This window comes from Ranitomeya imitator, chromosome 4 (genome assembly GCF_032444005.1).
Source record: "Ranitomeya imitator isolate aRanImi1 chromosome 4, aRanImi1.pri, whole genome shotgun sequence".
Classification (NCBI taxonomy): Eukaryota; Metazoa; Chordata; class Amphibia; order Anura; family Dendrobatidae; genus Ranitomeya; species Ranitomeya imitator.
This window is the reverse complement of record NC_091285.1, coordinates 639,719,954-639,732,987: the sequence shown is the minus strand read 5'-3', so window position 1 is coordinate 639,732,987 and position 13,034 is coordinate 639,719,954. Positions and strand designations below refer to the sequence as shown.

The 13,034-nt window shown below is 41.6% G+C and overlaps 1 protein-coding gene across 2 annotated transcripts in view; it reads right to left on the bottom strand.

Annotated features, from left to right (window-relative positions):
• The window catches only part of PLEKHA2 (pleckstrin homology domain containing A2), a 127,440-nt gene that overhangs the window by 87,199 nt on the left and 27,207 nt on the right, over positions 1 to 13,034 (bottom strand). For both annotated transcript variants that reach the window (XM_069766866.1, XM_069766865.1), the window contains exons 4-5: positions 6,261 to 6,309; positions 4,064 to 4,161 (exon numbers count right to left, since the gene is read on the bottom strand). In XM_069766866.1, coding sequence (XP_069622967.1) covers positions 4,064 to 4,161; positions 6,261 to 6,309 — 147 coding nt within the window. The remainder of the gene's footprint in view (positions 1 to 4,063; positions 4,162 to 6,260; positions 6,310 to 13,034) is intronic.

Here is a 13,034-nt window from a genome sequence, read left to right as displayed (position 1 = left end):
CCCTGCCTTATAGCGTAAGACAAAAATACGGTATATATATATATATGGTCATAAGGTCCATTTAGATGAGCTGATAATCTGCAAACAAGCATTGCAAGAACACTAGTCCCAAAACATAGTGACGATCCCACGATCAGATCGTTTATGCCGGCATTAAAAAAAAATTATTCTCGGCAGCACTTCGCCACGTGGATGTGCTGCTGATACAATAATACTGTATAGGGGCGGAACGATAGTATTAATGGATCACTCTGTTCCCAAATTCACCAGCCTTCATACAGACCAGTAAACGAGTGCAGATTGCCTTGCGGACAGTCGATCGGTGCTCGTTAAGGGGCCGATATTGTCCCGTCTAAATGGACCTGTGATCCCACGTGGAAACACCATGACAAGGTGACACCACTGACATCAACTCGGGAACTACCTAATCATATAAGTCAATTGCTCAGGAATGTCCAGGAGGTTCTCAGGGGGGGGGGGGGGGGGAAGACCCTGAAGAGTTGGCAAATCTCGGCCCACTCAAATCCTCCCACCACATCTTGGATTGCAGTGTTTACAGGAAGGTTTTCCCCGTGGACGGATTGTGGGAGTGGTGTGGTCGAAAAAGGGTGCAGCTGGGGTGAAAACATTTTTAGTGGCGCGCAAAGTATTTCTCCCAGACAAGCTTACGCTAAAGCATAACCGTAGTTTTATTTTACTTAATATTTTTCCATATATCAATAGTACAGGAGTATAGCATAGCATGTATAGTTATAACATACAGTGTGTGTGTGTTGTACTGTGTGTATCATACAGTATGTATAATATACAGTGTGTATGTTTGGCATGTGTGAGTTTACAGTGTGTATGTTTGTTAAGTGTGAGTGTGTGTGTGTTCGGTGTGTGTGTGTGTTTGGTACATGCGTGTGTGTTTGGTATGTGTTAGTTTACGGTGTGTGTGTGTTTGGCATGTGTGAGTTTACAGTGTGTGTGTGTGTTCGGTATGTGTGTGTTTGGTACATGTGAGTTTACATTGTGTGTGTGTTTGGTATGTGTTAGTTTACAGTGTGTGTGTGTTTGGTATGTGTGAGTTTACAGTGTGTGTGTGTGTGTGTGTGTGTGTGTGTGTGTGTGTGTGTGTGTTCGGTGTGTGTGTGTTTGGTACGTGTGTGAGTTTACATTGTGTGTGTGTGTTTACATTGTGTGTGTTTGGTAGGCGTGAGTTTACATTGTGTGTGTGTGTGTGTGTGTTTACATTGTGTGTGTGGGTTTGGTATGTGTTAGTTTACGGTGTGTGTGTGTGTGTTTGGCATGTGCGAGTTTACAGTGTGTGTGTGTGTTTGGTATGTGTGTGTTTGGTACGTGTGAGTTTACATTGTGTGTGTTTGGTATGTGTGAGTTTACAATGTGTGTGTGTGTGTGTTCGGTGTGTGTGTGTTTGGTACGTGTGTGAGTTTACATTGTGTGGGTGTGTGTTTGGTATGTGTGTTTACATTGTGTGTGTTTGGTAGGCGTGAGTTTACATTGTGTGTGTGTTTACATTGTGTGTGTGGGTTTGGTATGTGTGAGTTTATAGTGTGTGTGTGTTTGGTACGTGTGAGTTTACATTGTGTGTGTGGGCTTGGTATGTGTGAGTTTACAGTGTGTGTGTGTTTGGTATGTGTTAGTTTACAGTGTGTGTCTGGTATGTGTTAGTTTACAGTGTGTGTGTGTTTAGTATGTGTTAGTTTACAGTGTGTGTGTGTGTTTGGTATGTGTGAGTTTACAGTGTGTGTGTGTTTGGTATGTGTGAGTTAACGGTGTGTGAGTGTGTTTTGGCATATGTGAGTCTACAGTGTGTGTATCATCCACATTTAGAAATGCTGGAAGCACTAGACAATCGCCAAATAAACGCCCATTCATTAGGTAAGTGGGTCGTTTATGCGAGAATAAAAATTATCATTGTTGGCAGCACATTCCCCGATGTAACTAGGACATGTGCTGCTGATTACACAATATGTATGGGGACAGAAAAATGGCATTAGCTATCATTCTGCCCCCATCCTTCTTCGTCAGCTTGTGTAAAGCGGACGGTAAACGAGCCCTGAATGACTTATATACAGTTGTTTAACAGTATGACATCGGCTTTTGTGCACCCTAAAAGTTCCTATGATATGTTAGCATTTGATGTCCCACTTTAAATTTTTCCCAAGACCCGACTTTGTCTAAAACCCATGAGTCCATCTATGACCAGTTTCAGTTCTTGAGAACTGCAACGCTGATAGGTGTGGACTGACTGCGCCATAGGCCAGGCTTACCCTGGAGGGGCCTGACTAAGTGACTATTGGGTCTTCACTAGAGTCTGTGAAGGTGAGGATAGCCTTTGCCGCAGGTAGTCACCAGGTATCACTCTGGTCAGTCTATAGCAGCTGACCGGAGGGCATGGGTGTGAGGAACATGGGGGCCAAGCCAAAGATGTGATCAGACAATTCGAGGTCAGGGCAGGTAGCACAGGATCAATACACGTAGCCGAGGTCAGGAGCGTAGAAATCAGGATAAACGGCAAACAAGCCGGGTCAATAACAGGAGAGACAGAACAAACAAGCACAAACAGGAACTAGAGACAAGCAACCTAGGTTCAGAAAAGGAGTGGTGGGATGCGCTGCCTGACAAATCACCTGGGTGCTTAGGGATTGGCTATGGAAACCAGACTCTGCCGGATATAAGCAGTTAAATTCCTGCAGAGTCTGGCCATGCCTCACTATGGCCAAATGGAAACTCACCAGCAGCAGTATGATGCAGCAAAGCTGGAAATGCTGCAAGAGGCAGTTCAGGGAGATGAACCGAGACTGGGAGAAGCAGAGCAGTGACCATAGTGAGTAGGGTGGCGCTTACTACCCGCGCGAGATGTCGGCGTGACAAGAACTATCACATAACACATTATACAGACTTTAAAAGAAGACTTGAATGTGTAATCAGAAAACTACCTATTGCTTAAATCAGGTATGTTAAATGCATGTTTTAATAAATTTGGCAATGTGTTTTTTTCAATATCACAGTCTGTATTAAAAATTACAAATCTTGCAATTTTCACACCGGCCACTGGGGCTTCTTTAGAGTCTAACGTCCTGTTGTTTCAGGAAACAATACATGTACATTAGCAGCAATGGTCAGAACCTTATCTTTTGTATTAAAGCATCGAATGAGCGTGTGCTAAGGTCATTACAAAAGGAGGGGGAGCAGGATCAGCTGTGATAATGCCTATTGTGATTGGTGGATTCTGTGCTATCAGCAGTGTATAGAGGTGTTACCTGTCATTCTAATCCTACCTCTGATGATAAAGAGCCTGCTGAAAACTCTATTTGAAAAGACAGAAAAAATGAGTCTAATTATACCCATCATGAAAATGTAAAGATTATTAATTTTGTTTTAATAAAGATTGTGATATGGATATAAAAAACACTATTTCTGCTTTATTTTCTTTAAATAAATACATGTAACATAAACACCTGATTTAAAGAATACATCACTTTCTGATAACACATTCCGTTTAATATTAAAGATTGGCCACACACAATGCCGACACAATGAAATAATAAGGGCTACAGATGTAGAAATTTCGATACTGAAAAGAAAATGCTGTTTATCATGCGGCATCTTGCTCTAATTATATCCTGGAATGCAGTTTAGCAAATTATCTCAGAGATTTGCAAAATAGATAATAGATAATGAGATACAACTAACACTTCAGTCCTCAGAAATACCTTAGCATCAATTTTCCAAAATAAAGTCACAAATACATATTTGATGTGGCTTTACTGCTGCAGACTGGCACGAGGTAGACATAGGATCTATCTCATAAGCTGTGCACATGCTGAGATATATACATGTATCAGAAAAATGAGAGGCAACCCAAAAAATCCACATCACAAATTACAGAAATTGGAATAACATCACAAAATGAACCAATATTATGCTGAAAATCCTGAAATGCCAAAGCTAATACGTGACATTATGGAGACCCCTAGATGCTACATTATAATGGATGACCCCAACCTTTCATAGAACATACACAAGTTATTAAGAAGTCATTATTGTTACTTACTGTGATTTTACTTGCTGCGTTTAAGGCATCAACCCATCCCTGAAGATCCTTTTGGTCGCTGGCTTGAAAAAAATATCTTTGAGATAACGCATTGATAACTGGTGAAAATATAAAGGGATTTTAGTAAAAATGGTGCAAATATAATGATAAACAGACAGTAGAGTTGAGTAAAAAGATGTGCAGGATGGTTCAGTGTCTCTAGATAGATAGATAGATAGATAGATAGATAGATAGATAAACAGCTAGATGATAGATAGATAGATAATATATATATAGATAGATAGATAGATAGATAGATAGATAGATAACAGCTAGATGATAGATAGATAATATATATATAGATAGATAGATAGATAGATAGATAATAGAAAGATAGATAGATAGATAGATAGATAGATAGATAGATAGATAGATAGATGATAGATAGATAGATAGATAGATAGATAGATAGATAGATAGATAAACAGCTAGATGATAGATAGATAGATAATATATATATAGATAGATAGATAGATAGATAGATAGATAACAGCTAGATGATAGATAGATAATATATATATAGATAGATAGATAGATAGATAGATAGATAGATAGATAGATAGATAGATAGATAATAGAAAGATAGATAGATGATAGATAGATAGATGATAGATAGATAGATAGATAGATAGATAGATAGATAGATGATAGATAGATAGATAGATAGATAGATAGATAGATAGATAGATAATAGATAGATGATAGATAGATAGATAGATAGATAGATAGATAGATAGATAACAGCTAGATGATAGATAGATAATATATATATAGATAGATAGATAGATAGATAGATAGATAGATAGATAGATAGATAGATAATAGAAAGATAGATAGATGATAGATAGATAGATGATAGATGATAGATAGATAGATAGATAGATAGATAGATAGATAGATAGATAGATAATATATAGATAGATAGATGATAGATAGATAGATAGATGATAGATAGATAGATAGATAGATAGATAGATAGATAGATAGATAGATAGATAGATAGATAGATAGATAGATAGATAGATGTGACTTCACATTGTGGGGGCACTGTGGCTTTTCACATTGTGGGAGCACTGTGGCTTTTCACATTGTGGGGGCACTGTGGCTTTTCACATTGTGGGGGCACTGTGGCTTTTCACATTGTGGGGGCACTGTGGCTTTTCATATTGTGGGGGCACTGTGGCTTTTCACATTGTGGGGGCACTGTGTTTTTTCATATTGTGGGGGCACTGTGGCTTTTCACATTGTGGGGGCACTGTGTTTTTTCATATTGTGGGGGCACTGTGGCTTTTCACATTGTGGGGGCACTGTGGCTTTTCACATTGTGGGGGCACTGTGGCTTTTCACATTGTGGGGGCACTGTGGCTTTTCACATTGTGGGGGCACTGTGTTTTTTCATATTGTGGGAGCACTGTGGCTTTTCACATTGTGGGGGCACTGTGGCTTTTCACATTGTGGGGGCACTGTGGCTTTTCACATTGTGGGGGCACTGTGGCTTTTCACATTGTGGGGGCACTGTGTTTTTTCATATTGTGGGAGCACTGTGGCTTTTCACATTGTGGGGGCACTGTGTTTTTTCATATTGTGGGAGCACTGTGGCTTTTCACATTGTGGGAGCACTGTGGCTTTTCATATTGTGGGGGCACTGTGGCTTTTCACATTGTGGGGGCACTGTGGCTTTTCACATTGTGGGGGCACTGTGGCTTTTCACTTTGTGGGGGCACTGTGGATTTTCATATTTTGGGGGCATCGTAGCTTTTCATATTCTGGGGCACAGTGTTTTTTCATATTGTTGGGGACACTGTAGCTTTTCATATTCTGGGGGCACTGTGGCTTTTCAGGTTGAGGAGCACGGTCACTCGGATGTGTTTTTACAGGGAGCAGATGTCCTGTCGATACAGTGGTGATGATTCAGATGCGTGAGTTGGGGGCACGTTGGCTGCGTCCTGTATTTGAGGGTCTGTATATAGATCTGATAATATGGCGTGTCCCCACGGTGTCTTCTAGACATCATTTCACAATAGGAGACCAGGGTATGAATAAGAAGCCCAGTGAGGATGATGAGGGCGGCTTTAGGACCGCTGTACATCAGATATAAGCAACATTGCAGGACACAATGGATTAATTATATATATATATAGCTAGCAGATATTCTTACCAAAGCAATGCGTCAACTTTGATTTCTGTTTTGCAGGAGCTATGCTGACCTAATGAAAAAGAGATAATCAGACGGGTTATTTCAGTCATAGACCCCCTATGGGTGATGTACTAAATACCATATACCGTTCAGTATCGGAGCCCACACACAAGTCAAAGCCCCTGCACAGCCACACAAAGCTTCACTGCCAGGAAATGTAGTTATACATGAGGCCATTCCTATAAATGGCCGACCATGTAATAGTAGGTATGACTGGTCTACCACAGTGACGTGGCTCTTTGGCTCCTAGAGGGGCCCCGTGCTGCAGACCCTCCATTATGTCCACATGCCCATCGTCATGGTGACACAACCTGTCTAATCCAGGCTTTGTTATCTCAGTAGTCAGTCATACAAGTTGAGACAGGCCTCGGCCTTATTGCCCAACACCGATGTGCTGGCTCATAAACTCTCACTTCCTCATGGCCGCTTCTCCTTTTTCTTACAGGCGCTGATTATTTTCTTTTGCTGATGTAGACGCCTGAGACACTGAACGTCCAGCTCATGAATGTGACTCGCGGGTGTTTCACCCTCAAGCATTTTAGTCAGCTCTCAACGACTCATTGAAAACCCTTTATTCATACACTATATGGACAAAACTATGTACCACCTACACATTTCACCTACAGGGGCTTTTATGACCTCCATAGACATTAATATGGAGTCAGTTTTATGACCTCCATAGACATCCATGGACATAAATATGGAGTCAGTTTTCTGACCTCCATAGCCATCCATAGACATTAATATGGAGTCAGTGTTCTGACCTCCATAGACATCCATAGACATAAATATGGAGTCAGTTTTCTGACCTCCATAGACATCCATAGACATTAATATGGAGTCAGTTTTATGACCTCCATAGACATCCATGGACATAAATATGGAGTCAGTTTTATGACCTCCATAGACATCCATAGACATTAATATGGAGTCAGTTTTATGACCTCCATAGACATCCATAGACATTAATATGGAGTCAGTGTTCTGACCTCCATAGACATCCATAGACATAAATATGGAGTCAGTTTTCTGACCTCCATAGACATCCATAGACATTAATATGGAGTCAGTTTTCTGACCTCCATAGACATCCATAGACATAAATATGGAGTCAGTTTTATGACCTCCATAGCCATCCATAGACATTAATATGGAGCCAGTTTTATGACCTCCATAGACATCCATAGACATTAATATGGAGTCAGTTTTATGACCTCCATAGCCATCCATAGACATTAATATGGAGCCAGTTTTATGACCTCCATAGACATCCATAGACATTAATATGGAGTCAGTTTTATGACCTCCATAGCCATCCATAGACATTAATATGGAGTCAGTTTTATGACCTCCATAGACATCCATAGACATTAATATGGAGTCAGTGTTCTGACCTCCATAGACATCCATAGACATTAATATGGAGTCAGTGTTCTGACCTCCATAGACATCCATAGACATAAATATGGAGTCAGTTTTCTGACCTCCATAGACATCCATAGACATTAATATGGAGTCAGTTTTATGACCTCCATAGACATTAATATGGAGTCAGTTTTATGACCTCCATAGACATCCATGGACATAAATATGGAGTCAGTTTTCTGACCTCCATAGACATCCATAGACATTAATATGGAGTCAGTTTTATGACCTCCATAGACATCCATGGACATAAATATGGAGTCAGTTTTCTGACCTCCATAGACATCCATAGACATTAATATGGAGTCAGTTTTATGACCTCCATAGACATTCATAGACATAAATATGGAGTCGGTGTCTGTGGGAATTTTTGCCCATTCATCCAGAATAGCATTTGTGAGGTCAGACACTGATGTTGGAGGACAGGCCGAGCTCATAATCTCCGATCTAGTTCTTCCCAAAGATGTTGGATGGGGCTGAGGTCCGGGCTCTGTGTGGCCGGTCAGATTTTTCGGCACCAAACTCCCCCATCCATGCCTTTATGGACCTCCTGCACTGGACACAATCATGGGGAACAGAAAAGGGCCTTCCCCAAACTGTTACCCGAAAGTTGGAAGCTACAATTGACTAAACTGTTTTGTAATGAAGAATTAAGACTTTTCTTAATTCGAACAAAAGGGCCTCAGTCGACCCCCGAATCCTCCCTTCCCATAGTGTTATCCCTCCTCCTCCCCCCATTGGCACAATGCAGTCAGGTGGGTAATGTTCTCCTGGCATTCACCAAACCAAGACCCGTCCATCTGACACAGATAGAGAAGTGTGATCAGTCACTGCACAGAACACAGAGTCCAGTGGTGGCGGCCTCATACCACTCCATCCATCGCTCGACGTTGTGCTTGGTGATGTAAGGCTGCATGCAGCTGCTCGGCCATGAAGCTCCTGGCGGGGGCGCAGTGCTTGTGCTGATGTTAATACCAGAGGAGATCTGCAGTTATGGAGTCAGCAAAGCGTTGGGCACTTTCTGTCCTATGCTTCTCAGCCCCCTGCTCTGTAATGTTACGGGGTCTCCACTTTATGGCCGCGTTGCTGCGGTACCTTCCATTTCTCAATAATATCACTCACATAGTCTTTACATAATTCTACCATATAATGCCTGTATAACACTGCCATATATTACCCACACAATGCTACAATTGCTTGTGTGTTCTCCGATTTCTTTCCGTACTCCTTACACTTACTGGTAGGGAATTTAGATTGTGAGCCCCACTTACTGTGTGTGACGGCAATGTCTAAAAAAAACACTGAAATATGATGGTGCTATATAAGAGACAGTTGTAAATAAACATAACACATATTTCCAATGCCTTATAATATATCAATATAGCATTTGAATAATACTGTACTATATAACACTGCCATATGTTTCCCACATAATACGGCTATTCTGTGCCCAAATAACACCACCATACATCATTGACTTATTCCCAAAATATAAAGCTATCTCTTATCTGTAGGATATGGCAGAACTTTTTAATTGCTAGATGTCTGTCCGGTGGGACTTCCCAAATACCCCTGAATCAGGGCCGATTGATTGACCTCCACTCCTTTTATTTTTTATGGGGCTGGGCGAAATAGTGATGGTGCTGTGCTCGCTTTCTCTGGAGGCAACAGACAATGAAGAGAGCGGATGCCCCTCATTCAGAGCCCCATTCTTGGGGTCGTTGGCGCCTTGCGATCAGCAAGTTATGCTATGTCCTACAGATAGGGGATAGCTTGCTATGATGGGGATAGCCCTTTAAATAATAGCAAAGCACAGCAGCTCTTCTTATTATGTATATACCCCTTTTCACATGTAAAGCGCCATGGAATAAATGGCGCTATAATAATAAATAATAATAATAATAATAAAGCACAGGTATATACTTTAACTAATACTACATAGAGTGCCCACATAAAACCGCCATATAGTTCCCACTCTCCGGATACGCCTGGACACCCAGTCATTCTGACATTACATATTCTGAAACTTTACGTGCAGTCCTATGCAAAACTACAGATAACGCATCATGATATCGCCAAATGACTAACTCATCTCTGCTACATCAGTGATATAAGAAATGCAGATAAAAGGGGAGTTCAGACTGAAACCCGCTGATGACGAAGCCGGGTTTTATAATGCAAGCTCAAAGGATAATTAAAACCACATCAGATATTGTCGCTCGCTTCTTCAGTTCTGTCGGTTTTCCTATTCAGTAGGAAACCAGTGGTTGCTGGTACAATCTGTACTGGAAGGACTGGCGTCTTATCTCCAACATCAACAACTCTGAAGACTCGGCTGATGACAATAAGGAGACCTGAGGGGGTCTCGTCTAACATCCCAAATGGACATTCTGAATAGTTATGTCCAGTGTTGGGTCATTTGGATTATTTTGGGGGGTCCTGACTGCTATGGATGCTACAAAAGAAAAAAAAAAAACATAATACAGCCATATGGTATCCAAGTAATACAACCGCCATATAATATTGCATCACAGTGCCCACGTTTTTGCACCGTACATGCCTGATTCAACCATTATAAGGATAATATACCCTGTCTAGCAGTAAAGATCCAGAAGAAGTTGTCACAAGACACTAGTGCGAAGAATAATACCGCCATACAATGCTGAAATCTCGTCGCGATACAGACCTGAAATAATGCCGCCATACATATAACACAACTGGAGGGTTATTCCCAACATTAGAAGTTATCGGCAGTCTAAAAGATAGGCGATACGTTGTGGATCGGTGGGGGCCACAACTAACCATCCGAATTGAGTGGTGACCGCGCATGCACACTGCTGCTTCGGTCTTTCGCTATGGGACTGCTGGACGTAGTCATGCGCTATGGTCGGCTATCACCGGTGGATATTAGAGGGGGGGGGGTTAAAGAATAGGAATAGCCCTTTAACATACTCAAGAAAGTGTGTCTAGATAATACCGTCATACGGTACTAAAATAACAGCACCATACACTGCAGATGTACTGTACCTGTACTGTAACACCGTTTTACTACTTTACTAAGTACCCAGATAATATGGCTATAATGCACCCACATAATTCTGCCATACAGCTCCTAAATAATAGCGCCCACACAGGTAGACTAGACTTTACAGCTCTACACAGGGGCTAGACTGTACCGCCAAACAGTGCCCTGAATAACTCCGGATTAAGTAGGCCCTTGGGTGACCAATTCCCGTGGGCCCCTTTTCATATTCCTTTTTTTTCTTACCACCTCCCATGACAAGTAACTTTTTTTATTTTTTTGTGAAGTTGTATGTATGATTTTTTTTTTATACCATGTTTGGATCCATAAGACTTTTTTATTTTTGGGAGGGGCAAAATGACCCAAAAAAACTTTCTGCCATTTTTTATTACCTTTACTGTCTGGGATAAATATTATAACATTTTATTATTTATTTATTATTATTTTTATATTTTATTGCATTATTAGAATTTTTTATTAGCCTTGTGGGAGTCTTGAAGCTGTATAATACACTGGAATATCATAATATTGCAAAATTAACGTTCTGTTCTGAAGACCTGGGACCGGTTGGACCTCATAGGTGTACAAAGATGGCAGACGTGTCACCATTGACAGCAGCATCTAGGGGAATAATCAGCAGTGATCAGAGCTGGCTCCGGGATGCTGGCTGTACCATACGGCTCCTGACCCCGCTCCATACACACACAGTACACACAGATCCCAGAGGGCCCCACTGGTGCACTGGGCCCCGGCTCCTGTGTAACCAGTTGATGGCACCAGCCCTGAGCTCCCGCTTTGACTGCCCAGATCTGTCATATTGAGGCAGTTACGTGGCGGGCGTCTTGGGGTATTTGCCTTTTTTGTCCCTTTTTCACATGATACAGTAGAAAAGTTCCAGGTCAGCGCTTTTATTTTTTTAATTTGCACTAAAATAAATGTAATTAAAAAAAATATTAAAAACTAGAAGCTGGAATCTGGTTATTTTGAGTAAATCCGTAGAAATCCGTTTGAAATCTTATCCAGACCGCCATGTTGATAGCATCTGACAGACACATGTGTCCATTGGCTCGGTAGGAGATTGCCTGAAATGACCTGATCCTTTCCTTGGACGGAGTGTGTATAATGTCTCGCTCTAGTGTCAGTCGTCCCATTCACTTCTCACAAACATTTGATTAAAAAAAAATATATATATATATATATAACATGTATGAATAATCCGATTGATTGATTAATGCCATTGCTTCTAATAGGAGAATTGGAATTAAAGGGTTAATCCTAAAAAAGGCAAGTCATATCCTATCCCATAGGAATCAGAATATCTCCCTGATCGCTGGTGGTCCGACCGCTGGGACACCCAGCGATCCCGAGATCAGGGCTCTAGAACTCCAAGAATAGAACTGTTTAAATCAACCCGGAATCGATCAGGAACACATGCACGGCATTCACTCCATTCATTGACTATAGGAATGCCGAGGACAGGGCAGCCTCATAGTCCATGAATGGAGCTGAGGCCACACATGAACACCTCCACTTTATTCAGGATGGGGCTGATGCTATCTTGGACCCCCAGCAATCATTTATCAGCAAGTTATCTTGGTTAGGGAATAACGGGATTGTTTGGGAATAACCCTATAAGTACTTGGATTGGGGAGCCAAGGGCCCACCAGTAATCAGCTCAAGGACCCCACTTTTCTGCTACATTCACATGTGATATTATCCTCAGTCACAAATGTGTATAACAGTGAAGCATACTGTGCCACGTACTGCTCATGTAAGAGGGTGGTGGCCCACCGGAGGATTCCCCTGTTCTCCCGTCGGCCAGTCCAAGCCTGTGTAAATTTTCTTCTTCACTTTTACGTTTTATTTTTTTTCAATTAAATGGAGTTTGTCAAATCTGCTGTTTCATCCTGATGGGGGCAGCTAGATGTGTCCAGTGTCCTCAGGATAGGTCATCAATATCAGATTATGGGGTCTGATTCCTGATATCCTCAGCGATGAACTGATTGAAGGGGCCATCAGAAGTGGCACAACTTCACATATTGTAATGTGGCCGTAAAGGATCCTCCAAGATCTCTGCCATACAAGGGAATAAGATGGAGCTTGCAGTACCACTCATGGCCACGACATAATGTGAGGCGCTGTGCTGCTTCCGCTACACTGCAGCGACTCCAATCAGCTGATCGCTGGGGATGGCAAACACCCACTGATCGGATAGATGATTGGGTATCAGCGGAAGTCCAAAGGTGGGACCACTACCCATTGCGAGAACAGGGAGTACCATGATTAAG